The sequence below is a fragment of the Silene latifolia genome, chromosome 1, assembly GCF_048544455.1.
Source record: "Silene latifolia isolate original U9 population chromosome 1, ASM4854445v1, whole genome shotgun sequence".
In the NCBI taxonomy this organism is placed as follows: Eukaryota; Viridiplantae; Streptophyta; class Magnoliopsida; order Caryophyllales; family Caryophyllaceae; genus Silene; species Silene latifolia.
This window is the reverse complement of record NC_133526.1, coordinates 187,364,129-187,391,041: the sequence shown is the minus strand read 5'-3', so window position 1 is coordinate 187,391,041 and position 26,913 is coordinate 187,364,129. Positions and strand designations below refer to the sequence as shown.

The 26,913-nt window shown below is 38.9% G+C and overlaps 1 protein-coding gene and 1 long non-coding RNA gene across 2 annotated transcripts; one reads left to right on the top strand and one right to left on the bottom strand.

Annotated features, from left to right (window-relative positions):
* Window positions 1–8,822: 8,822 nt before the first annotated feature.
* Window positions 8,823–11,435, bottom strand: LOC141616607 (uncharacterized). Its single transcript, XR_012530992.1, has 3 exons — window positions 10,972–11,435; window positions 10,767–10,874; window positions 8,823–8,993 (listed from the first exon to the last, which is right to left on the bottom strand). It is a non-coding gene; the product is annotated as an uncharacterized LOC141616607 (long non-coding RNA).
* A 13,070-nt stretch (window positions 11,436–24,505) lies between these two features.
* LOC141589108 (protein FAR1-RELATED SEQUENCE 5-like) lies at window positions 24,506–25,045 on the top strand. Its single transcript, XM_074410257.1, has one exon. The coding sequence runs from the start codon at window positions 24,506–24,508 to the stop codon at window positions 25,043–25,045; it is 540 nt and encodes a 179-aa protein (XP_074266358.1).
* The last annotated feature ends 1,868 nt before the right edge of the window (window positions 25,046–26,913 follow it).

Here is a 26,913-nt window from a genome sequence, read left to right as displayed (position 1 = left end):
TTTAAAAAAATTAAGTGGTTTAGTCACTTGAATCACTCGATTCGGAGTCTGTATGAGTAAATGGCGCCCGTTTTGTCGTTTCAAGTTCTATATATATATATATATATATATATATATATATATATATCCTTTGTGTATGATGGTTGTTTATGCTTTTTATTCGTATCATGTCCAAAATCTTCCCTTGTTGACTCGTATATGCTTATGGGTGGTTCGGATTTTGGTTTGTTTACGTTTTGCCTCGTGTTCCATATTAATTAATTTATTTGTTATCGATATTTTAACTTTGTTCAAGTAACATTAAATGAGAAATGAAACGTTTATTCATTACTGCTCATTATATTTTATAGATTGGGTTCACTATAATTTATATGGAGAATTTACATACTTCCTTCTTTTGAACTTGTTATGTTTTAAATGTTAGACTTCACATGATTACATGGCTGGACTTTGCATGACTAACTTGATGGATTTCCTGTGACTTCAAGTATTGGGTTTTTATGACTTGTTTGATGGGCTCATAAATGAGTCGCTTGAGTTGGTGACATTTATCCTGTAGATTTCACATAACGTAAATTAGTCATTATCGCTTATTATATTTTATTTAACCGGCATGTTAAATTATAAAATGGAATATTTATTAACATAATGCAAGTATGAGATATTTATTATAAATAGTTACTTGTAGTGAGTCGTATTCTTAATAATGTCTAGTATTGTTCGGTTATGTGAGTCTTGGTCCTATCGGACACTAGGGGTGAGCCATAGGCCCTCTAGTTACGATATGATCATCGGGATTGATGTTCCCATCCGTACTTATGGTGAGACGCAAGCCATAAGTATGAATGTGACGTTAATAATTCCGTCTCTGAGTCTTGGTCCTATCGGATACTAGAGGTGAGCTATAAGCCCTCTAGTTGCGATATGATCGTCGTCCTACCAGGAGGTTGGATTCTAGGATGTAGTCTTGTGTGTGGTATCTCGGACATGCTTTCAAGGTAGCCTCTGAGTCGGATACTCCATCTACACTTTGTGTTGGTCTTACACGTGTGAGTCGTATTCTTGTAGAAATGCCATAATACCATCGTATGTGCTTGACATGCATTTACACCCTACTTGTGCTGTTCTGGCAAGTGTGATTTTGGGCCACTTGTGCTGTGCTGGCAAGTGAGTCTTATCTTAGTCTTTCCGCCACTTTCGTGCTGTTCTGGCGATTGGGGTACTCGGTCTCCATGAGTAGTCGAGTCTTGGGTGCGTGCTATGCTGGCGCACGTCGAATCGGGATGTACACCCGAGAATCTGCAGATTTAGACTAGGACCGTATCATTATCGTAGTCCTACCCGGGGAAATTATAGTCTAAGAGTAGTAAATGTCTTGCATTATTTGGATGGTTACTTTGGTCATATCTCCTTGAAATACGTGCTCGTGGCTAAGTGGTCGTGTCTGTTTCCTCGTCTTTCTTCTCCATTTATTTTATTGTTGCTTATGCCTTACTTGTTTATTCCATCATTTCTTTTATCCTTGTTGGTTTAAACACGTATGATCTCATGTTTAGTTATAAGTCGATTCACTCATAACTTATCTAATATGATTATTTGTTCATGTTCTTTGTTATGTTCGTTTTGACATAATGTGGCTGGGAGAACCCTGAGTTACTCCCCACTGACTGTGGCTTTCATGTTTATATGAATAACAGGTTTGTGAAGATGCATTTGTGGGTTTTAGACGTATGAGATAGCGAGCACCTTAGACTAGTAGTCGGTTTAGTAGAATTGCTTAGACTCACCTTTTATCATTTGTCATTCGAGGGATATATTTTCCCTCACCTTGACTACCACGTTTGTATAATTTAAATATTTATTTCCCCATTCTCTAGTTATGTTTTAGGTTTTAATGAACCCGCGCTTTAAATTTTAAAAGTTTCAAAAAAATCCCTAATTTTCGCTTGAATTTATAAGGTATATTTTCCGCGTTATAGCGGGGGTTCATAGTTGGTATCAGAGCCTTTGTTGCTCCTGACGCACACACGTGTACCCCAAATTTAAACTTGAATTTGACCTTGAATAATGAATGAGAGATGGGTAGACTTAAGGACCAAAGGTGGTAGTCTGTAGTGTGTTTGCTCTTTGTTAGGTTCTAACATGTTTGTTCATTGTCATTTAATAATTGTTGTGCCCTTTGATCAATGACCGTGAAGTTACCTATGTGGAGATCAAGACTTGATGCCTAGTGCCGGAAACTGAAGGTTTGTTCAACCTTTGAAGAATGCTTCTTGTTCCTCGAAGATATTCCTCCTTCTTTGTGTTCCTTGCCTTATTCTTTACCTCTTGGTGCCTATCTTTCTTCTAAACTCTTTTTTTTCCCTTGGAAGCTACTATTGTACCCTCCTACCTTGTCCTTTGTTCCTTGCTTGTCCTCCCTTGACGCCTTTTAGATAGTTCTCTTTCTTTTGTGGGATGTTAATCTTGGTTGGATACTTTGGCTTTGTGGAGTTTGTTTGTATTTGACCCATAACCTTGGTTTAGGGGCTGTGATTTTAGAAGGACTTAGGTTGTGTGATGAGACATACTTAGTGATTCTTATGCCTAGTTCCTTGATAAAGTGAGTTTAATTGATTGGTGGATTTTGTGTGTTAAGTGCGAGTTGCCTATGATACTAAGGTTATAGAACTTGGCTTTGTTGTTTATGTTTGAGATTTTAAAGCTTAGTAGGTTGAGCGTTGTTACCTTAGGAGTAAACATGGAGTAATGTTTATGATTTGAGTTTGGAAAGAGATACCTTTAGGATGTTGATATCCATACATAGATTGTTGTTGCCTTTTGACGTTTGTCGGGTATGAGTATAGCCTTGTTAATAGTTTTGACCTTGTTTTTTGGAAATCGTTGTGAATGTTTAGTGATTGGGAATTGTTGAATCACAAGTGTGGTGAAGTACTTTGTTTCATAGATTAGCTTAGATGTAAAGTAGCGTAAGTTATCTTGAAGAATCCTTGTAGGTAATGTGGTTGTAAGATTGATTTTATTAGGAAGTTTTAGGAACCGTTTAGGATGATGTTGTTATTTGAGTTTTGAGCATCCGACGTTCCCTTGTTGTCTAATTTCCCTTTTTTCTTTGACCATAAGCGTTACCGTTCATACCTCTCTTCCTCACTTCGTCGTGCTCCTTCTTTAAATTTGATGATGGTAACCTATAAAACTCTATCTTTGGCATCGTTGTTGACCTTACCTCGACTCTCGCCCCTTGTTAATGACTCTTGTATCTTTCCTTCCAACTTAGTATTTGTATCTCCCCCTCTTATAAAATACCCTTTTAAAGGCACTTCCCTTTTTCCTTTGTGAGATGTTCACCTTGGTCGAGTTTTGTTTTGAGGAAAGCGTTTTGTTTTGAACCCCAACCCCTGTGATGAGCGGTTAACTTCTTGGAAGGTGAGTTGGCGTACTTTGGTATTTTAGAGTTTAGATGCTTAATTTGAAATAAGTGTGATTTAACTAAACAATCGATTGCGTAAAGTTTGAGTTATATGTGAGACTAGAGCTTTGAAATTGTGGTTGACGTTATGGAACATACATGGATTTGAGAGTGTAATTGGGAGAGAACTACTTTGTGAGTAATTCCCTATCTTCTAAAATAATAGACTAGCAAACTAAGTTTTCCCAACAAAATTACATCTTTTTAAATAAGAAAATTATTGACACTTAAGTGTGTTAACTCTATAAGAAATTGGTAATTATAATGTATTTTGGTATATTTTAGCTTTCCATTAAAGTTTCCGTTTTCATAAAAATAAATCTTTTTATCAAGTTGTATAATTTCCAATTACCTCTAAATTATAATATTTTGATTATAATACAAATAATATGAATGAAATTTTATTGCTAAAACTTTTGTTGATGCCATTATTGGGAAATGACTTTACTCATACTACTTGTAAACAAAACTATAAGCCGTTTATATTATGAAGGACTTTCATGAGCATGAGCCACCTTAATTGAGTACCGTAGAGCCTCTTCTAGCGACTTAGAGGAGTTGTTGGATTATTAGTCGGTGTAAGTGAGTAAATTTGAATATTACTCAAGGTATGAGATGAGAGTGAGACTAAGTTGCGTTGTTGGAGAGTCTTAGCGCTTGTTTTGGAAGTCATAAGAGGTAATGGTATAGTTGACACCAATTGTTAAGTGGTGAATATGGTTTCACCTTGTGGTATTAGAGTATAGAGATATGAAGTGATGATGAATTGTTGTTACAACTAAAGCCTTGAATTCTTGAGAGCTTGACGGTAAGTAATGTCCTAAGATGTGGAATTTGAAAGAAACACTTTGAGGAATGTTGATAACCATAAATAGTTTGAGGATAAGACTTGAAATTTGTTGAATTGGTTCCTAGGAGTTTTGAGTTAGAGAAATTTAGTATAGAGAAGTCTTTAATGATCCTGTGGTTTCGAAACTTTGAAGTTGTTGGAGTATTTGAGGTTATGAAATGATGTTTCAATTAAGATTAATTTTGCCTTTGGGAATCCGTTGTGGGAGAAATAATAGAGAGACTTGTTGACTTGACAATTTTGGATGAGGGTGCAACTTTTTCTAAAGTGTTTGTGGTAGTTCTAAGCTCCATAATTTTCTTCTCTGCCTTGACCGTAAGCCTTACCGTTCGTGTCCCCTCTTACGCTTTTTCCTGTGCTTCTCCTTTGGACTTGAAGCTAGTGACTCATGAAACTCTATACCCTTTATCCTCCTCGTTGACTTTTTCCTCAGATTCCTACCCGTAGAGGTTCGACTTAGTCTTTTGGTCTGTTGGGTTTGAACCCCGTTATCGTACTTAATGATTATGATGCCTAACTTGTTTTCCATCTTGTGCAACTTCAACCCGTTTTAAGTTACCCGTTTGAAATTCTCTGTTTAAATCTCACATTACTATTGCAAAACATTACTCATTTTAAGGGTTTGGAAATGAAAGTTCGCTTTTAATTTGTCACGTCTTTAGAAACTTTGAAGTGGATTATCTTTTTAGTTTATTTTAACGTTTGATCGGATGTTAGGACTTGTTGTTAGAGACGTCTAATAACGGATTCTACGCTTATTGACGTACGATTTTGTCTTTTACCTTGTCTTCGATTTGGAATGATGATGTTCTTGAATGCGCAACGAGAACTCTCCCGTTCCTTTGACGAGAAACTTGGGCTTTTAGAAAATTCTTTATGAGACCTTTTTAAGAAACACTAAATTTTTATGGCATAAAATCTTGTAAATGTTTTGGATGACCGACTTTGAAATATCTGACTACAACTTTGCGGTCTTAATTTTTCAAGTTTCGAGGACGAAACTTTTTAAAAGGTGGGATGATTGTAATACCCACGAATTTTTCGTGTTGGCATTTATAATTTAATTAGCCATTTTATTATTTTATTTGTATTTTAAAACCGTTTTTATAAAAATGCGGTTTTACATGTAAAATAATATTAATGTCGATAAAAAAATAAATATATATTCGTCTTAAGTTTGTAGTAGGTCCGGGTTGTATTTTAGGGTAAAATCGACTTAAAATGATAGTTTGAGCCTAAGATAACTTTGGGCCTTCATCCTACTCTTTTCCCTCCACCCATATAAGAGCTTAAACCCTATCTTCTCCCTCCACCATTCATTTTTCAGCAACAAACACACAACTACAACACCATTGTTACACAACTTCCACCTCTTTCACTAAAATGGCCATTAAACCTTCGTTTCTTATCGGTTTTCAACGATTTTTGCGCCTATCTCTTCCTCCCCTCGCCCTCCATCTTCCTAGGTAAGAAAGATCTTGACTCTCCCTCACCCTCGCTGTTGGCCGTGACTTTGTGGCACGATTTTCGAGGTCTTACTTGGGAACTCGGATCTTGAGCTTCCTTTTGAGCAACCGGCATGGTTTTGAGTCAGAATCTTGCATTTTGAAGAAATAATAACGTAACAGCGATGGGTTACTCGGTATTATGTCATTTGTATGTTTATATGTAATGTTTTGTTGTTATAAGCTAGTAATTGTGATTCTTATGAGATTATATGTGTAGTTGTTTAAGATGGATTTATACAAGGTTTTACTTGCTTAAACTGAGTAAAGATGGTATCTTTGGCTTTCTTATGAGACGGGTAATTAGATGTGGTTGTTGTTATATGTCACTAGTATCATTAATTGCTTAAAGTTTCAGTTTTGAGACGGCTCCATTTAGCTTGCTAAAGTTGCATTTTTGAGACTACTTTGGGTGACCCGTGTTGGCCTGGAACCCGTCCTATCTGACCGGTGTGACTTCCAATGCCACTGATAATATGACAGATGGACCGGCGTCATAAAATTAGGTGGTTTAGCCACTTGAATCACTCAATTCGGAGTCCGTATGAGTAAATGGCGCCCGTTTTACCGTTTCAAGTTCTATAAATATATATATCCTTTGTGTATGATGGATGTTTATGCTTTTTATTCGTATCATGACCAAAGTTTTTCCTTGTTGACTCGTATATGCTTATGGGTGGTTCGGATTTTGGTTTGTTTACGTTTTGCCTTGTGTTCCGTATTAATTAATTCATTTATTATCGGTTATTTAAATTTTGTTCAAGTAACATGTAAATGAGAAATGAAACGTTTATTCATTACCGCTCATTATATTTTATAGATTGGGTTCACTATAATTTATATAGGGAATTTACATACTTCCTTCTTTTGAGCTTGTTATGTTTTAAATGTTGGACTTCACATGATTACATGGTTGGACTTTGCATGACTAACTTGATAGATTTCCTGTGACTTCAAGTATTGGGTTTTTATGACTTATTTGATGGGCTCATAAATGAGTCGTTTGAGTTGGTCACATTTATCCTGTAGATTTCACATAACGTAAATTAGTCATTATCGCTTATTATATTGTATTTAACCGGCATGTTCAATTATAAAATGGAATATTTATTAACATAATGCAAGTATGAGATATTTATTATATATAGTTACTTGTAGTGAGTCGTATTCTTAATAATGTCTAGTATTATTCGGTTGTGTGAGTCTTGGTCCTATCGGACACTAGGGGTGAGCCATAGGCCCTCTAGTTACGATATGATCGTCAAGATTGATGTTCCCATCCGTACTTATGGTGAGACGCAAGCCATAAGTATGAATATGACGTTAATAATCCTGTCTCTGAGTCTTGGTCCTATCGGATACTAGAGGTGAGCTATAAGCCCTCTAGTTGCGATATGATCGTCGTCCTACCAGGAGGTTGGAGTCTAGGATGTAGTCTTGTGCGTGGTATCTCAGACATGCTTTCAAGGTAGCCTCTGAGTCGGATACTCCATCTACACTTTGTGTTGGTCTTACACTTGTGAGTCGTATTCTTGTAGAAATGCCATAATACCATCGTATGTGCTTGACATGCATTTACGCCCTACTTGTGCTGTTCTGGCAAGTACGGGTTTGGCCTACTTGTGCTGTTCTGGCAAGTGTGATTTTGGGCCACTTATGCTGTGCTGGCAAGTGAGTCTTATCCTAGTCTTTCCGCCACTTTCGTGTTGTTCTGGCGATTGGGGTACTCGGTCTCCATGAGTAGTCGAGTCTTGGGTGCGTACTGTGCTGGCGCACGTCGAATCGGGATGTACACCCGAGAATCTGCAGATTTAGACTAGGACCGTATCATTATCGTAGTCCTACCCGGGGAAATTATAGTCTAAGAGTAGTAAATGTCTTGCATTATTTGGATGGTTACTTTGGTCATATCTCCTTGAAATACGTGCTCGTGGCTAAGTGGTCGTGTCTGTTTCCTCGTCTTTCTTCTCCATTTATTTTATTGTTGCTTATGCCTTACTTACTTGTTTATTCCATCATTTCTTTTATCCTTGTTGGTTTAAACACGTATGATCTCATGTTTAGTTATAAGTCGATTCACTCATAACTTATCTAATATGATTATTTGTTCATGTTCTTTTTTATGTTCGTTTTGACATAATGTGGCTGGGAGAACCCTGAGTTACTCCCCACTGACTGTGGCTTTCATGTTTATATGAATGACAGGTTTGTTAAGATGCATTTGTGGGGTTTAGACGTGTGAGCTAGCGAGCACCTTGGACTAGTAGTCGGTTTAGTAGAATTGCTTAGACTCACCTTTTATCATTTGTCATTTGAGGGATATATTTTCCCTCACCTCGACTACCAGGTTTGTATAATTTAAATATTTATTTCCGCATTCTCTAGTTATGTTTTAGATTTTAATGAACCCGCGCTTTAAATTTTAAAAGTTTCAAAAAAATTCCTAATTTCCGCTTGAATTTATAAGTTATATTTTCCGCGTTATAGCGGGGGTTCACAGTTGGTATCAGAGCCTTTGTTGCTCCCGACGCACACCCGTGTACCCCAAATTTAAACTTGAATTTGATCTTGAATAATGAATGAGAGATGGGTAGACTTAAGGACCAAAGGTGGTAGTCTGTAGTGTGTTTGCTCTTTGTTAGGTTCTAACATGTTTGTTCATTGTCATTTAATAATTGTTGTGCCCTTTTATCAATGACCGTGAAGTTACCTATGTGGAGATCAAGACTTGGTGCCTAGTGCCGGAAACTGAAGGTTTGTTCAACCTTTGAAGAATGCTTCTTGTTACTCGAAGATATTTGTGACACCCTTAAATCTAGCCTTGATAATATACGTAAATTCTACAGAAAAACTGGTAGGATATGTTTGTAAATGGTTCAACTAGTCCAAAAACCTGCAATTCCAAAAATTTTCTAACTAAACCATTCACAACCAATTCCAACTCAAGAAGAGTGTCAAAAACCCTGCAACAACTGATAAACTAATTTACTTACATAACTTAAGACGCGGAAATATAGTGATACAAATCAAAAATAGAAAGGGAGACATATGTCCCTTCAAATTATATACAAACCAAAAGTATAAAAGGTTTACTAATAGAATAGCCAAAACTAGGTCCAAGGTTCCTTGCTCACTAGCCGTCTGTGACCCCAAACAAAGCATCAACAACCTGTCAATCGCATTTTATACAAACACGAAAGCCACAATTCAGTGGGGAGTAACTTCGAGTCCTCCCAGCCACGAATCGTCAAAATTAATGTAACATGTAATGTAACATGTAAACAATTTGATAAACCATTTACTTATCAAGTATTCTAGCAAATGACCCCTAAACTGACCAAACTAAACTATCATGTGAATCAGATAACAAATAGTAATCCAAACTTTATCAATCAGTAACCGCTTACATCTCACCTATTACAATTCATAAAATCACCATACAAGAAAGGGCAATATAACAAAGACAGGCATAAGTTCTTAGTCCCGTCAATAGTCACTTTGTAACTCAAGTCTATACCACGAGGTAGGGAAGGTAATCGAACCGGTATCTTGGCTCAGCGGTTACTATTAAGAAAACATGGCCAAGAGACAACACAACCCTAGCCTAAAATCTGCGCAGACCTAGACATGCGGATACACACCACCGCACCCAAGACTCACAACTTTTTTTAAAACAAAGTGAAGTGAGTACCCTAAGGACACCACCGAAGGGTCGGCTAGTACTTAAGCTGACCCCATACTATCAAAATTAGTACCTGAGGTCATGCCCCAACTTGGATAAACATCCACTAGTCAGGAACACAAAGGCTATCAAGCAGTGAACATATACTCGTCAGAGACTATAAAGACCTATCTATGATGAAGGCCGAAATACTCACCTAGGACCTAGTCACAGCTAGTCCCAGCTTGAATATTTTAGCCCACACCACCCAAGACTCACCACACAAGTCAAGTAAGACACCCACTTAACCTTAAGAGGGCAAAAAGTCCTACTTACCAACATAAATTCTAACATTCTATCATGTGAAAGCTATATAAATGTCTATTTACAGCATACAATTCCAACAGTTCCTCAATAAGTATTCAATACTAATTTCCAATCCTAGCAATTATAACAAAATAAAAGGCTTTAGGGTAATCTAGGGCCATTACTACAAAATAAGAAGCTATTTAATTTCAACTAACTAAATAAGAAGCTATTTAAATTCAACTAATTACACATGTGAAATGGAGATATAATAAATGGCCTAAAACAAGAAAAAGGCCGATTATCTAATTCATTCAACCGAATTTTTACCCGCAACCCCACCTGCGGCAGTGCGGGTCAAATTGCGGTGACCAATCACTCAATTAATCGACATCGCATCGATCAAAGGGACTAAGGCTCGGTTTTTCGGCACAATCAACAAAACATTTCAATTACAGCTATAAAATTCATTTTGAGCCTATTAATTACCATTTCATTTTGTAAATTATCCTAACATGTGATAATTGTCAATATAACATAACTTTTCTACCATTAGCATAACTTTTAGCTACTTTTATGATTCTCTTAACAAATCTAACCATGTAAACTCATTCTAATTATATCCATGATGAACCTAAAATGACGGACAAAGCATGGAAAACCGCGAAACAAGCAACGGACCGACCCGGGCCAACCCCAAGATGGCCGGGCTGCCGTGGGCTGCCGCTGCTGCTTTCACATTTCGCACCATTTCTTCTCTTTTTTTTTTTTTTTTTATACATTATAAGACCGTCTGAAAATTAATTAATCGTCCCCAATTCAACTTTGATAATTTAAACTACCAAAAGGCACAAATTAAGCTTGCATGCAACTAAGTTTAACATGTGAAAATTACTACCCAAACAAAAATTCACCAAACATACAAAAATCAAAAACATGTGACGATCTTTCGTCGAGTAACTCGAAATATGTTACCTTAAGCTAGAAAATGAGCAATTAGTCCTCAAAACCGAAACCCTAACCACAACTAACCGCTATCCTCTACAATATACGAGTCCCAGAACCCGTCTTCCAATCCTTCACCTAAATAAACAATTAAAACACAATAATAAGCATATATACCGAAAATTCCGAAATTTGGTCTTAAAATAACTTAATGAAAACTGAAATTAGAACATACAAAGTCGTAGATCGTGGCGAGGGGATTCCGGAAAGGTAAATTTCGCGAAAAACGGACAAGAAACGAAGGATTTATGACGATTTTGAGCTTGAATGTGTATGAAAATGGAGTTTTGGGTGTTTTTAGAGGATGAACAACAACAATTTCAGAAAAAGAAAGGAAAGGGGAGGGGGAGCAGCCGGGTAAGGGAAGAAAGGAAGGAGGGAGTCGGGATTTTTAGTCGGGATTTACGAGTCGGGTTTGATTTGTCTTGATAATAATTAAATCCGTAAGTCAAACGCAAATTCCGTCAAGTCCAAAGTTTTTAAACACGAGATTACAATAAAATTGAGTATTCATACGACCCATTTCCAATTTCGTTTACCCAACGTTCAAACGAATTGTCATTTTCCCCCCGATACGCCCTTATTTCGAAACAAAAGATTTTACACGGTTTAAACTATTTTTAAACATCTCGAAACTATCAAAATAAATACTTTTCTTCAAAATATAATAAAATTATATTTCTTTAAATTATTTTTACTTGAAATACTTAATTATCACTTTTATTTTGATTAATAAATTATTTCTGAAATACATTAACGGTCCGAAATTTACGGGGCGTTACAATATTCCTCCTTCTTTGTGTTCTTTGCCTTATTCTTTACCTCTTGGTGCCTATCTTTCTTCTAAACTCTTTTTTTTTTCCCTTGGAAGCTACTTTTGTACCCTCCTACCTTGTCCTTTGTTCCTTGCTTGTACTCCCTTGACACCTTTTAGATAGTTCTCTTTCTTTTGTGGGATATTAATCTTGGTTGGATACTTTGGCTTTATGGAGTTTGTTTGTATTTGACCCATAACCTTGGTTTAGGGGTTGTGATTTTAGAAGGACTTAAGTAGTGTGATGAGACATACTTAGTGATTCTTATGCCTAGTTCCTTGATAAAGTGAGTTTAATTGATTGGTGGATTTTGTGTGTTAAGTGCGAGTTGTCTATGATACTAAGGTTATAAAACTCGGCTTTGTTGTTTATGTTTGAGATTTTAAAGCTTAGTAGGTTGAGCGTTGTTACCTTAGGAGTAAACATGGAGTAATGTTTATGATGTCACAAAATGTTGAGATTATATCTCATTTTGAGTCTCATGTCACTTCATTAGGCTAAACTAAAAGTTTACGTTACAAAATGTGCATTTCATTTAGCTAAACTAACAACCCGAAATTTAGGCTTGTTTTACGAGGTGATAATGACTTTTATGGGTCAGGCCTATTTCACTGAAAGTTCTAGATATTTCTTTTAGCTTTCCAACGCCACCGAAATCACCTTAATCCGAGTCTTGTAGAGAAAGTTATAACTAAAATACGACAGGCTGTCAAACGCGCTTTCTTGCGCAGGAGGAACCCGCTGAGGAAAGGACGCAGCAAGTGTTGCGCTTCTTCCAAGGGACGCAGCACCTGCTGCGCCTTTTCCTCAAGGTTTTCTTTTTGTCCAAGTTTTAATGTTTAACCTAAGTCGGTTGTTTCCGGATCTTTCTTTCCGTATCTTTCTCTTCCCATAATTCCTCCGTGTGATTAGTATAAATAGAGACCTTCGGTCTCACATATTTCTCACGCGAGTGTCCGCCCTTCTCTTCTCTCTTTGCATTCTAGACCACGTTCTTACTTTTTGACGTCTACGTGCTTGAACTTTTGATCACGTAAGCTCGGATCCTTCTGAGTACCAGCCTCGTTTTGCATGACCGACCAATTTGACCAACTCCACCATAATCAACTTTATCCAATCTTAATCGTTTTCCTCTTACGAGGACACTTTCGTTACATTCGAGTCGAGCATCACTAATCGTAAACTTAGTTCATCTCGTTTCATCAAACATGTAAGTCTGAGGGTGTAAATCTCTCTTTTGTTTATTGTTATTCATTTTTTGTAATCATATTGTAAGATTTATGTCGAAAATACAATTAAAACCGATTTCTAAAACCCTTTGTTTGAAACCCTTTTTACAGATTATCAGAGGTCAACCGTCGAGAAAGGACGCAGCAACTGATGCGCCTCTTCGAAGGGACGCAGTACCTGCTGCGCCTCTTCATGAGGCTGCCGCAGTCCTGCTTCCTTTTTTCTTCCTTCGTCTTTCGATAATTCGTTCGTTCTTTTTCTTTTATTTTCATTTGTTCCTTGTTTTAATATAAAAATCTGAACATAATAATTCCAACATATAAATTGTTCATCACCGTTAGTAATTAGTTCATCTCATTAATTCCCGACTTATATCCCAAGTAATTAATATTTGTGGGTTTTTGTCATTAAAGTCAAATCGGGTTGTAGAAATTCGATTCATTCATGTTGGATTTCTGGAATTCGATCTTTGATATATTCTCACCTGTTTATTATCATATTCATCATTAGTCCGTCATTAATTCATCGTATTTAACCTACTTATTTGTTTAATCCTTAATTTGTTAATTAATCCTCTTTAATCTTGTATTAATTCGTCCTAATTAGTTTTCATCCATGTTTATCGCTTTTATAACCGTTAATCATATGTAAATAATCTGCTAATCACTTTCATCCGAGTAAATATTATTAATCGATCATTAAAATCACCAACGAATATTAACGACTTGCAATTCCGGCTTCACAGCCAGAACTGAGCCATGGAACAGACGCACCGACTGCTGCGCCTCTTCCAGAGGGCGCAGCTCTGCTGCGCCTGTTCCTGGCCTACTTTGGTCTCTGAACTCCCGTGTTGCCTTGACCTAGTTTATTAATTACGTAATTAATCTACTATTAATCGTATTATCACCCTAATTCCTGCTCGTTAATTTGTTTATTTATTCTTTTTCTCAAATTATCCGTTTTAAAGATATTTTCGACATAAATCATTAAACTCGATGTAATTATTGTATTTTCCTTTGTTGTATTTATCATTCTGCTTTGTATCACTTGTATGCTTTCACATGTAATTGAACTTAAATCCCGATTCGACCCAATTGTATGCTAAACTACATGTTTCACCGACTTAGTATTAATTCTCACATGTTAGGATTAAAACGTTGGATGTTGCATTGCATGCATATAATCGACAATATATCGAGTATAGACGATTTTCCCTAATCATTAGTAGAGGCCGCTATCGAGGCGGGCGGGATTAGGTGTTCGATCAAAAGAGCTTCCTAATACGTACCCTCACCCCTTACTCCAGATCTCCGTGAACATCCATGTTCATTGGCATCCACGAGAGTCATTCTAGACATAGAATGCTAAGGGTAATGAGTTCTTGGTGTTCATGTCACTACTTTGTGTCTTGACATGACGCGAAGTATTCGAACGGTTTCCAATTTTCCACAATAAATTGGTGGCGACTCCACAAATGCAAACGCTTGTTTCCCAAGCGCCCCCGTGGCCCATTGTCCACTGTTTGGCGACTCCGCTGGGGATAATACACTTACGTGTAGCCAAAAGAGTGAAACTTGAACAAGGTTAGGGAATAGTTTGTACGAGACAATTTTCGGGTTTTCATAACTCGGTCTTCCTAGATCGTTTGTTCGGCCTTCCTAGGCCCAACCCAACCCATTCGACCAATCGTCCCGTCTAAACGGTCCTAATTCTTATTTGGGCCTAAGGATGGATAGCGATTGACGTCATCCATACCATGGTACTTACTCTTGTTTGTATCAAGGACTTTCACTACTTGAGGAAATGGACTAGGAATCGGCCTTACTCTTGTTTGGTTCGAGCCTCTCCAGAGACCCCGGGTTTTATTGTTCGGTATGGCAACCCACCCTTTAAACCAAAACCCTTCTAAATACACTCAGCATCCCTTATAATGCTTGTATATATGTTTGTATCATATGTGATCACCATTTTGTAAACAAAACCATTTTGTAAAATAAAATCCTTTTCAAAATATAAAATAGCGCAAAATAAGCCTAAACTCTGTCCATATGTCGAGTCAAACTTCGGGCCTAAAACCCATTTCAAAACCAAATAGAAAAACACAAAAAAAAAACAAAAAAAAAACGTAAAAAAAAAAAGTCCGAAAAAAAAAATCCAAAAAAAAAACAAAATATTTTCCAACATGTAAATGTAAATATGTAAATTCAATTGGGCTAAGTTAGGGTCAAAGTTCAAAGCGACTATGTCCTAGTCGAAACTCTGTCAAGTCATAAACCCGTCTCTCTTTACATTTTGGGTCTTTTCAAATTTCAAGTCAAGTCCTAAGGAGTCACGCCGTCATTTTGGACTCCCTACCCCAACTCAATTAGGAGCTAAACATTTCCACACCTCGGCTCACACACTCGAGGCTAACACATCGAGTCATTCCCATGTCCGTTTCTCGAATTCTCCTAGTACACGTTTGGGACGCACATACCCGAACCTCGAGTCAAGTCTGTCTTAAACCCACGAATTAGAATTAACACATGTCGTCAATCCTGTCAATCAAGTCAACCACATAAATGTCACTCTGTCAAAATCAACACTCAAGTCTAAAGGTCAAGGTCAAAGCACCGTGAATTCAAACACGAGAAGTCACTCACGACATTTCCTGGATTCACAAGTCAAGAGTCTAGTCATCTCGTCTCGTCATGTATCATTTGTTTGTTGCTCTAGTATGCGTGATCCCATGTCAAATCAAGTCGTAATGCGCATCATTTTCTTCTCGGTAGGAATTCCGCAATTTCCAATGAAAGTGTTCAAGAACGTTTATCTGTTGACGTCAAGGGACTCAGTGCTGCAATCATTAAGCTTCAGGCCACCATCGAAGACTTGAGCGCTCGTGTCATCAATATGGAAAACAAGATAGATATGATGAAACCTTTACCATTTTCTCATACCCTAAGGCCGGGGCATAACTTCAACACGACTCACCCATCTAAGAAGGCCAATGAAGGCAAGGGAGTTAACCTCTTGCAAACTCCACCCAGAAGGCCGGGACGAGCTCATAGGGAATTCCATGACCTCAGAACCACATATGAAGTAGCTCTACAAAGACCGATTTCCCAAGGAAAACTTCATCCAATTGGTCCAACCCCAGACCCTGAAAAGATATTCCCTAGATGGAAGGGCGATTCATATTGTCAGTACCATAGAGGTAGGGGACACGATACGGAGGAATGCTTTTGTCTAAAGCACATTATTCAGGATATGATCGAGGATCGCAAGCTTCCTGTGCCACCTTCCGCCAAGAAATCCAAGAAAATCGACCCTCTTGGGTCTAATATCACTAAACATGACGAAGAATCATCTCTAGACTGTTCTCATCTCCTCGATCGTCATGATGACAAAGAAATCAATGTCCTCGAAGACGAAGATATCCAAAATGGAATGCTCATGCTTTCCATGGCCTTCGACAACAAATTTTCCAAAATAGAGGGAGCTATTGATAGCTTAAACTCTCGGCTTTCCAACAAAGAAAACCAGTTCGCCGAAATGGGTAAGAAGCTTGATGCCCAACTTCGCAAAATGAAAAGTGTCTAGACAAACCCTCAACTTGACAGTCCTAAGGAGAAAGCAACAAATGGACAATCTATTCTTAGTTCTTCTTATCCGGGAATCAAAATCAACAAAGGCAACCTCATGGACCCTTCGTCAAAGAAACCTAACAACCCTCCAAGGTCATTTACAAAGGCTTCCAAAAATAAGGGCACACCTCCTAGGAAATTTACCAACATTGGTATTAGATACGCCGATGCCTTTCAGAGACTCATGGAACAACGAATGTTGAAGCCTATAGGACCTACGCCTAACCCAGAGAAGAAGTCTAAGTTCTGGGATGAGAATGCCTACTGCAAATACCATAGAGGCAAAGGGCATGATACAGAGAAATGTTACAAATTAAAAAACGTCATTCAGGATATGATCGAAAGCGGGAGGTTGTCCCTCTCAACCTTTAAACCACAAGGTAGCTTAGGCGATCCTCATTGATATGCAACTTATCAGGAAACGTTTCTTGACTATTATCCTTTCAGTGTTCCCAATGATGAGGACGAGGTGCTCAAATGGTTGAATGCTCAAAGTCAGATGCTAAAGCCAGTTGCTGGAAGAGAAAACGTTCAAGCGTGGGCCGATGATTACGAGTCTAGATCTAAGATCGAGTCGAAGTCCGGGTCCGAGTCCGAGTCTTGGGCTTTCTATCTCATATTGGTTCTAGTATCTTTCTTCTTGTCCATTTCCATTCCTAGTGACAACCTGGGGGCTGTCCTACGAGTCACGTGTGTTCTCGAGTCTATGTTATTCATTTCAATAAAAGTACAATTTTCAATCCACATATTCTATCCTATCTCTTCCTTTACCATTTCCTGTGATAACAAGAATTGATTTGAGGCTTTTTTTTTAAAACAACAACCACACATAGCAGGTCAATGTGAGTGCGCTTAAATGATGTTCCGTTCTAAGTTGTAGAGGACCAGAAACTCTGTGTTCTTTTCTTACCTATTCCATGTCTGGCGATAGAAACCTCACTATAACCCCAATTTAGTACGAGCCTATCTCAAGAGATTCTAGGACGAATCCAGACCGTTTCCCTTGTTGACAATCCATGACGGAAGGCAAGCTCATTCCCCACAATAAACAACCCGTGTTACTAAGTACCAATCCGTTTCACACCAAAGGTGCTAGTCTGACCCAAGTCCATCCAAGACGATACGAGCCATGATCAAAGACAAAAGCCTCAATCAAGAGAAACTGAGGTCAATATCCAAGGCCACAATTATGCCCATAATCAAAAGAGTCAAAAGAAGAGGTTTAATCAAGCAAGTCAATATCCAAAGTCAAAGTTATCCTCAAAAAACCGAATCAAAAATCTGAGCAAAAATCCGAGATATATTCTAGACCAAGAATTTGAGTCTGAATCAAGAACAAGCCTAAAATCAAATACTGAACGGAATACTGTTGAAGTCCAGATAGAATCAAGACATCAATGAAGATGGTCATCTAGCATTCTCATTTAGCTTTTCATACATTACACACCCTAAGTCCTTCTCGAGACCGTTATGGGGAGATAGTAAGGAATTATGAGAATCTTCTCAAGCTCGTCAAATATACCCATCCTTTAGGGCCACGACATGGAAGCTTGATCCCACGTCATTTTAACCTACCTTTATGTGCTCAGGCTACATCAAGCCAAGAGACTCCATTTCCAAGCCATATTACAAGCCATAACCTCATTAAGCCTTAACTCAACAAAATCAAGCTCCAGAGATTTGTTCATCAAAGCCTCTTATTACCGAGCTCCACATTCCAAATATCCAATCCAGTTTCACCTTGACCCATACACGGAGTCTTAAAATACTTTGCTACCTAGAACAGGACATACCCATATCCATCCTTAGGGTCCACTTTCAAGTATGCTCACATGACAAGGAAATTTTTACAAAATTAGTTATACCTCTTTGGTCTATGATCAGAGGGAGTTATCTCAAATCGATTCTTCGAGTCACCAAAGGAAAATACCCTTGTGACCCATGCACTTTAAGGCCCTAACATGGTTTGATTTCACCTTTTCAGGTGGATACGTAGGCAGTCCTTTCTTACACAAGAAGGATACAACCACAACACCTAAACAAAATTAACCAAACCTCAGAACTACGAACTGGTTTGATTTCACTTCACGTGAATACGTAGGCAGTCCTCAAGGACGCAACCATCCCAACTTTCAACTGTAACACCCCCGCACACCAGGACACCTTACCAAGGACCATCCCATTGTATGACGGTGTCACCATCTCTGTTTCTCGAGGAAGTAGATCACATTAGACAATAAAAGAACAATTATAAAATATTAATGTACTTTATACAATACGACTCAATACAAACTCTTTAGACCAAAAGTAAAACTACAACAACTCATGATACAGCTCTTCTAGACTGGTAGCGTGATGACTCGATCCCTCCAACCCTAGCAGCCACAGTCAACAGTACCTGCTAAGCCAACTGCTCACCATCCCCGAATGGATCACCGCAGATACCAAAAAACAACACGGGGTCAGTACCGCCTAATCAAATGTAAAACAGATAAGCAATGTAACCAGCTGATCATCCTCTAACCTAGTCTTCTGATCTCACTCAGTAACTGACTACCCACCAAAGTGTGTAGCCCTGCCAGATTACCCATCACAACAGATAATCCTCGCCGCCAGTGGGTGACCGCAGCCCATCCCACCTAGTACAGCTCATCAACGAGCGACTAACAATCCCTGTCCCTTAATGTGCACATCCCCTCCCGTGACGGGTTCCACGGAGGGCGAACTAGGGTGTGAAGCCACTCCCGCAAGTGACTCCACCACAATCACACATACCACAGCATCACAACTGTCACAACACCACAACCGTCACAACACAACCATATCACCACCGTCACCACAACACCCAGCCTCCGATGATCAGCAGATAAAAAAAGATATGAAATAGTAACAATCACAATCAATTAACGGTACTGAGTAGGAAAACCTACCTCGACACAACCATGGAAGACATCTATAACAGCCAAGCAGGACTCCAGTACGCATCCTACAACGATAACCATTCCTATTACACAACTATGCTCAACGAACTACCCAAAAGAAGCACAAGGCAGAAACTTACCTATCGCACGCCTCGACGGCGGCACAAACGACAACAACGCATGCCATCCTTCCTAAGTGAATCCCGTCCTTCCCATGGTGAAGGTGTAGACTATAGGCATGAGAGTATATAAGATAGGGTGATAAGGGAGAGGGATGGCTAGGGTTAGAGAAAGAGGAACTTTCGAGGAAATGGGAAATGAAATAAATCTCGCGAACTTGCATTTTATATTAACGCGTCAACAACAGCCATACTCGATCGAGTACCAGAGTACTCGGCCGAGTAGGCTCTACTCGGTCGAGTATTGAAGATATATACTCGGCCGAGTAGCCTCTGCTAGGTCGAGTAAGTCATCCTATCAAATATGTGTTGTAAGTCTGGTCCTCACCCCCTTCCTCCCCAAGGTCGGTCTAGGTCAACAGAGTCAGTCAACAGGCCCTTAAATATCCTGGGTATTACATCAACCTCAATTATCAACTTTCAATCTCAATTACCAACCACCTCAATTATCAACCAACCTCTATTTCAACCTTCCAACCTCAATTAACATCCCTTCCACAACCAACACCTCTTTACTGAGGGCTCCTTATTGTCGCCCAGCCTCTTTTTTATCAAAGTCCAGAGTCATCTTCTCATCCTGGGGGCTTCTCTTCCAAGATGCCACCCTTCCTTTATTCCTCTAAGTCTAGCTAGTACTCGGCCCGGGCAATGACAAAGATCTTAGATCAATTCTCCAAGTCATCGTGCCTCAAGATGGACCTCTTTTACAGCAAACGGTGTCAAAAGACGTCCGAATAGACAACCGATCCATGGCTCACGCCTTGCCTTTATATGCTTTCATTGTTCTTCCAATTCTTTTACCTTTGGAACTGATACGCATTGTCACTCACACTTGGCTAGGGGTTGCGCATACTTAAACAAAGTCTGTCAAAGTCATCCCTATGTCGCGTCAAATCTAAGTTAGTGTCGCGTCAGTCAAACCTAAGTCTACATTTCGCGTCACGTCTATATAATGTCTGTGTCATGACAAGCCCTATGTCTAAAGCCCATTGAATATCCATAACGCATTACAAACGACAAACTTCTTTGAACAAGTTTTAAACAACTTTTATAAACAAACGACTTTTGCAAGCCTATGTGTTCCCTCATTCGAGGTCCATGTGATAATTGCTTACGTGCATATGTTAGATTGCATTCTTGTGTGGCTGCTAACCATGCAGGTAAGTATCAGAAGCAGTACTTTATCAAGACTTCACTTGTAACAACGAGCGGATTTTATCTGACGATGTTTCGACACACCTCAACAATCCCCCAGCAAGAGTTTACTGTTCTTCTCGAGACATGGAGATTCAACCACAATAATCACCCAACGAGAGAGTTTGCTTGAGGACAGAGACAGGCAGATACCCCCAGGCGATCCTTCATATCCTTTCAGATAACCCTTTTCAGGAAAAACCTTCATATCTTTTAGGTAACCCTTTTCGGGATAAACCCTTCAGATCTTTCAGAAACTTACCTTAATCTTTCAGACAACCCTTTAGATAACCTTTGGGATAATCCTTCCTTCAGCCTTCCTCCCTTCAGATAATCCTTTATTTCTTCAGACACTTCAGGATAATCCTTTCAGTAACTTTCAGATAACCCCTTTTCAGTTAAGTCCCCTTTCAGTCTTTTAGAGAGAGTTGTCCTTTAGCCTTTCCTTTAGTGAGAGACAGCCTTCAGAGTTAACCTTCGGAAGTGTTAAGAAGTTTTTTCAGAATCCCTGTGACCCCTAATGCCTTCAGACACCAAGCTATCTTCAGACCAAAGAGTTTTGCCGAAGCATCTTCAGTCCCGTTTCACCCAGGGGTATTTCAGGTATGGTCTCTTGTTATGGCTGGCGAGCCTCCTTACGTAGTCTAATGGACTTTAAACGACCCTCCCCGGAAGTCGACATACTCTAAAATGTTCCCGACGACAGGTCCTTGGTTCAGACCCCTTGAACCGCCTCGCGTCGCCATAGTCGTCAGGTTGTAATCTTCGATTGACCTGATGGCTATACTTTGACTTTTGCCTTATCCAAGCCTCAGTCAAAGTGGGGGCTCTGTAGACACCTCATTTCTTCACCTCCCGCAAACCACCCGGTGATGATTGGGCCGCATGTTTGGTACGCCGAACGATTTGCGATAGTTCGTTAGTTTATCGTCAAGTAATCACTCAAACACCTGTGTCTACCTCTTAATTTTCATCTACGTGCCAATACGGTCGTTTTGGCAGTAATTAGAGTACATTTGGAGTCCGGGTCAAAAACCGTCTTCATTTCCTAAAAACCGTCAAATCCCGAGTCAAAGCAATGCGCTTGTCTACCTAAGGTTAGGATGTCACAAAATGTTGAGATTATATCTCATTTTGAGTCTCATGTCACTTCATTAGGCTAAACTAAAAGTTTACGTTACAAAATGTGCATTTCATTTAGCTAAACTAACAACCCGAACTTTAGGCTTGTTTTACGAGGTGATAACGACTTTTATGGGCCAGGCCTATTTCACTGAATATTCTAGATCTTTCTTTTAGCTTTCCAACGCCACCGAAATCACCTTAATCCGAGTCTTGTAGAGAAAGTTATAACTAAAATACGGCAGGCTGTCAAACGCGCTTCCTTGCGCAGGAGGAACCCACTGAGGAAAGGACGCAGCAAGTGCTGCGCTTCTTCCAAGGGACGCAGCACCTGCTGCGCCTTTTCCTCAAGGTTTTCTTTTTGTCCAAGTTTTCATGTTTAACTTAAGTCGGTTGTTTCCGGATCTTTCCTTCCGTATCTTTCTCTTACCATAATTCCTCCGCGTGATTAGTATAAATAGAGACCTTCGGTCTCACATATTTCTCACGCGAGTGTCCGCCCTTCTCTTCTCCCTTTGCATTCTAGACCACGTTCTTACTTTTTGGCGTCTACGTGCTTGAACTTTCGATCACGTAAGCTCGGATCCTTCTGAGTACCAGCCTCGTTTTGCATGACCGACCAATTTGACCAACTCCACCATAATAAACTTTAATCAATCTTAATCGTTTTCCTCTTACGAGGGCACTTTCGTTACATTCGAGTCGAGCATCACTAATCGTAAACTTAGTTCATCTCGTTTCATCAAACATGTAAGTCTGAGGGTGTAAATCTCTCTTTTATTTATTGTTATTCATTTTTTTGTAATCATATTGTAAAATTTATGTCGAAAATACAATTAAAACCGATTTCTAAAACCCTTTGTTTGAAACCTTTTTTACGGATTATCAGAGGACAACCGTCAAGAAAGGACGCAGCAACTGATGCGCCTCTTCGAAGGGACGCAGTACCTGCTGCGCCTCTTTGTGAGGCTGCCGCAGTTCCTGCTTCCATTCTTCTTCCTTCGTCTTTCGATAATTCGTTCGTTCTTTTTATTTTGTTTTCATTTGTTCCTTGTTTTAATATAACAATCTGAACATAATAATTCCAACATATAAATTGTTCATCACCGTTAGTAATTATTTCATCTCCTTAATTCCCGACTTAAATCCCAAGTAATTAATATTTGCGAGTTTTCGTCATTAAAGTCAAACCGCGTTGTAGAAATTCGATTCATTCATGTTGGGTTTCTGGAATTCGATTTTTGATATATTCTCACCTGTTTATTATCATATTCATCATTAGTCCGTCATTAATTCATCGTATTTAACCTACTTATTTGTTTAATCCTTAATTTGTTAATTAATCCTCTTTAATCTTGTATTAATTCGTCCTAATTAGTTTTCATCCATGTTTATCACTTTTATGACCATTAATCATATGTAAATAATCTGCTAATCACTTTCATCAGAGTAAATATTATTAATCGATCATTAAAATCACCAACGAATATTAACGACTTGCAATTCCGGCTTCACAGCCAGAACTGAGCCAAGGAACAGACGCAGCGACTGTTGCGCCTCTTCCAGAGGGCGCATCTCTGCTGCGCCCGTTCTTGGCTGACTTCTGTCTCTGAACTCCCGTGTTGCCTTGACCTAGTTTATTAATTACGTAATTAATCTACTATTAATCGTATTATCACCCTAATTCCTGTTCGTTAATTTGTTTATTTATTCTTTTTCTCAAATTATCCGTTTTAAAGGTATTTTCGACATAAATCATTAAACCCGATGTAATTATTGTATTTTCCTTTGTTGTATTTATCATTGTGCTTTGTATCACTTGTATGCTTTCACATGTAATTGAACTTAAATCCCGATTCGACCCAATTGTATGCTAAACTACATGTTTCACCGACTTAGTATTAATTCTCACATGTTGGGATTAAAACGTTGGATGTTGCATTGCATGCATATAATCGACAATATATCGAGTATAGACGATTTTCCCTAATCATTAGTAGAGGCCGCTATCGAGGCGAGCGGGATTAGGTGTTCGATCAAAAGAGCTTCCTAATACGTACCCTCACCCCTTACTCCAGGTCTCTGTGAACATCCGTGTTTATTGGCATCCACGAGAGTCATTCTAGACATAGAATGCTAAGGGTAACGAGTTCTTGGTGTTCATGTCACTACTTTGTGTCTTGACATGACGCGAAGTATTCGAACGGTTTCCAATTTTCCACAATAAATTGGTGGCGACTACACAAATGCAAACGCTTGTTTTCCAAGTGCCCCTGTGGCCCATTGTCCACAGTGAGCTAGCGAGCACCTTGGACTAGTAGTCGGTTTAGTAGAATTGCTTAGACTCACCTTTTATCATTTATCATTCGAGGGATATATTTTCCCTCACCTTGACTTCCACGTTTGTATAATTTAAATATTTATTTCCGCATTCTCTAGTTATGTTTTAGGTTTTAATGAACCCGCGCTTTAAATTTTAAAAGTTTCAAAAAAATTCCTAATTTCCGCTTGAATTTATAAGTTATATTTTCCGCGTTATAGCGGCGGTTCACAGTTTGTTTTAAGAGAATTGACACCGGTGAATACCAAATTTATGATTTTGTTGAGGTACACACACACGCAATGGTTACACCAGCTACAATGGTTCATATGAAACCATCTAGGAATTTGAATCTCTTTCACAAGAAAATGATCATGGATAATTCAAGGGCAAATCATGGTCCGGTGGATTCCTTTAGAATGTTTAAAGAATATGTAAAAGGGTACAGAAATGTTGGGGCTTCTTTAGTAGATTTCAAAAACTTTTCAAAGGATGTTAAGAAATATATCAAGGAATATGATGCTGAGATGTTACTGGAGACTTTCATGCAAAAGAAGGCTATGTCTCCATCATTTTATTTCGACTTTGAGGTGGATGATGAAAAACGACTAAGTAAGGTTTTTTGGGCTCCAATCTCAATTAAAAACTATGCCCTTTTTGGGGAAGCCGTCTCTTTTGATGCTACTTATAACTTCAATGAATATAAAATGGTGTTTTGTCCGTTCACTGGTGTGGACAACCATAAAAGATGCGTCACTTTTGCGGGTGGTTTGTTAAGAAAGGAAGATGGAGAATCATTTACCTGGTTGTTTGAGAATTTTGTGAAGGCTATGGGTGATTGATATCCTACTACAATTATAACTGACCAATGCAAAGGCATCAATCAAGCTGTAAAAGATGTGTTTGGTGACAAAACACAACACCGATTATGCATGTGGCATATAATGAAAAAGTTGCCAGACAAAGTCGGGCCGACAATTTGCCAAAACACAAACTTTTTGAAGGAAATAAATTATATTGTTTGGGATGGAGAGATTGATACACAAGAGTTCGAATTGAGATGTATGAGCTTTCTGATCATGAGTGGCTGAAGTCAATGTTTGACATTCTTTCAAGTTGGATTCATGCCTACTTCAGAGACATATATCTTGGTGGGATTATGCGCACAACATCAAGGTCAGAATCTGAAAATAGCTTCTTTGGAAATTTCACAAACCCGCACCTCACTCTTGTTGAGTTTTGGATTCGTTTCCAATCGGCTATGGATGCGCAGCGTTGGAAATATGCTAAGGTGACTGCTTGTAATACCCCGTATTTTTTATATAATTAATTAAACGGATATTATTAAATGGATATTATTTTATATTAATTATTATACATTTTATATTACAATTATGTCGGAAAATAATTGAGTCGGTAATTACATTAAACTATCGCAAGTAATTGTGACGGGTTTTATATTGAATTCGAGAGGAGAGCCAAACAATTAAACATCGACCCATTTGAGCTGGCCCAATATCACGTCCAGCCCAATTAGCCCTAATCCTATTTAACACTAAACCTAATTAACCCTAAACACACTACTAATCCTACCCCTCATTTCCGCCTCCCTCTTCCCTCAGCCGCCTCCCTCCTTTTGGCAGATCCAAACACCATCCCTCACGGATATATAGAGAGAGAGAGAGTGGCTAAGGTGGTTGACGGCACAGCAAGGAGGGCCATAGGCCATTCATCGACGACTGTGGGTGGCCGTGGTGGCTGCTGTGGCGGCATGAAATGGTAAGAACAACCTCCTCCTCTGTTTTGTTCTTATGTCGAGTTGTTGGTCATTGTTTCGCGTCTTATATTGGCGTCTATGGTAGTTGTTGATAGAGTATAAGGGTAGTGTGGTGAGAGACGAGGGTCATGGTGGTTGTTGGGGTTGTTATGGGTGGTGGTAGCGGCCGTGAAAGGCGGCAGCGTCAGGGGTAGTAGAAACAGGTTTTTAAATTGGTTTTCAGGCGGGTTTTTAGTTGGTCAGGTTTGGGTGGTGTCAATATCGACTAGGGGGAGGTCGACAGGGTGGTGTTGAGGTGTCGGTGTTCGTGGGACGACGGCGAGCTGAATGGTGGTGATAGAATAGTTCATGGTTGTTGGTTGTGGCGGTGGTCGAGGGAGAAAGGGAGGTGTTTGGGGATGCGCGGCTGTGAACCAGGCCAAAAGATGGCCGTGGTTCACCTCGCCGGCGGCCGTCGACCCCAGTGGGGGTGGTCTTTGGTGTCGAGGTCAGAGTGGGTGTGTGGGTTGGTGGCTGTCACGGCCATGAGGTGGCGTGTGGTGGTGCGTGGATGCGAATGATGGGGACGATGTTGATGACGAGTTACTTTAGTGTTGAAACGGGTTTTGTTATAGTTTAATCACTAGGACTCGTTAATTTATCGTATTCTTAATTAATTAATATAATTTCCGTGTCATTAAATAATTGAGTTAAGTTAATTCCCGAGTTATTTAATATAATTAGAGTCGGGATTGTTCGAGTTGTTCAAGTGTTGATTCGTTTCATCATATAATTCATTTAAACCTCTAATTATCGTTTTGGTTTGAGTTCCGAGTTATTTAAAATAAAATAATAATTAATAATGATTAATTAATTAAAGACGGGTTTTTGAGTCGGGTTTGATAAAAGAGAAAAGTTACTATATCGGGACAGTTTCCATTTTTAAGAGATTAT

Coding starts and splice junctions, on each gene's coding strand:
- LOC141589108 (XM_074410257.1), top strand. CDS start 24,506: ATGGTTACACCAGCTACAATGGTTCATATGAAACCATCTAGGAATTTG.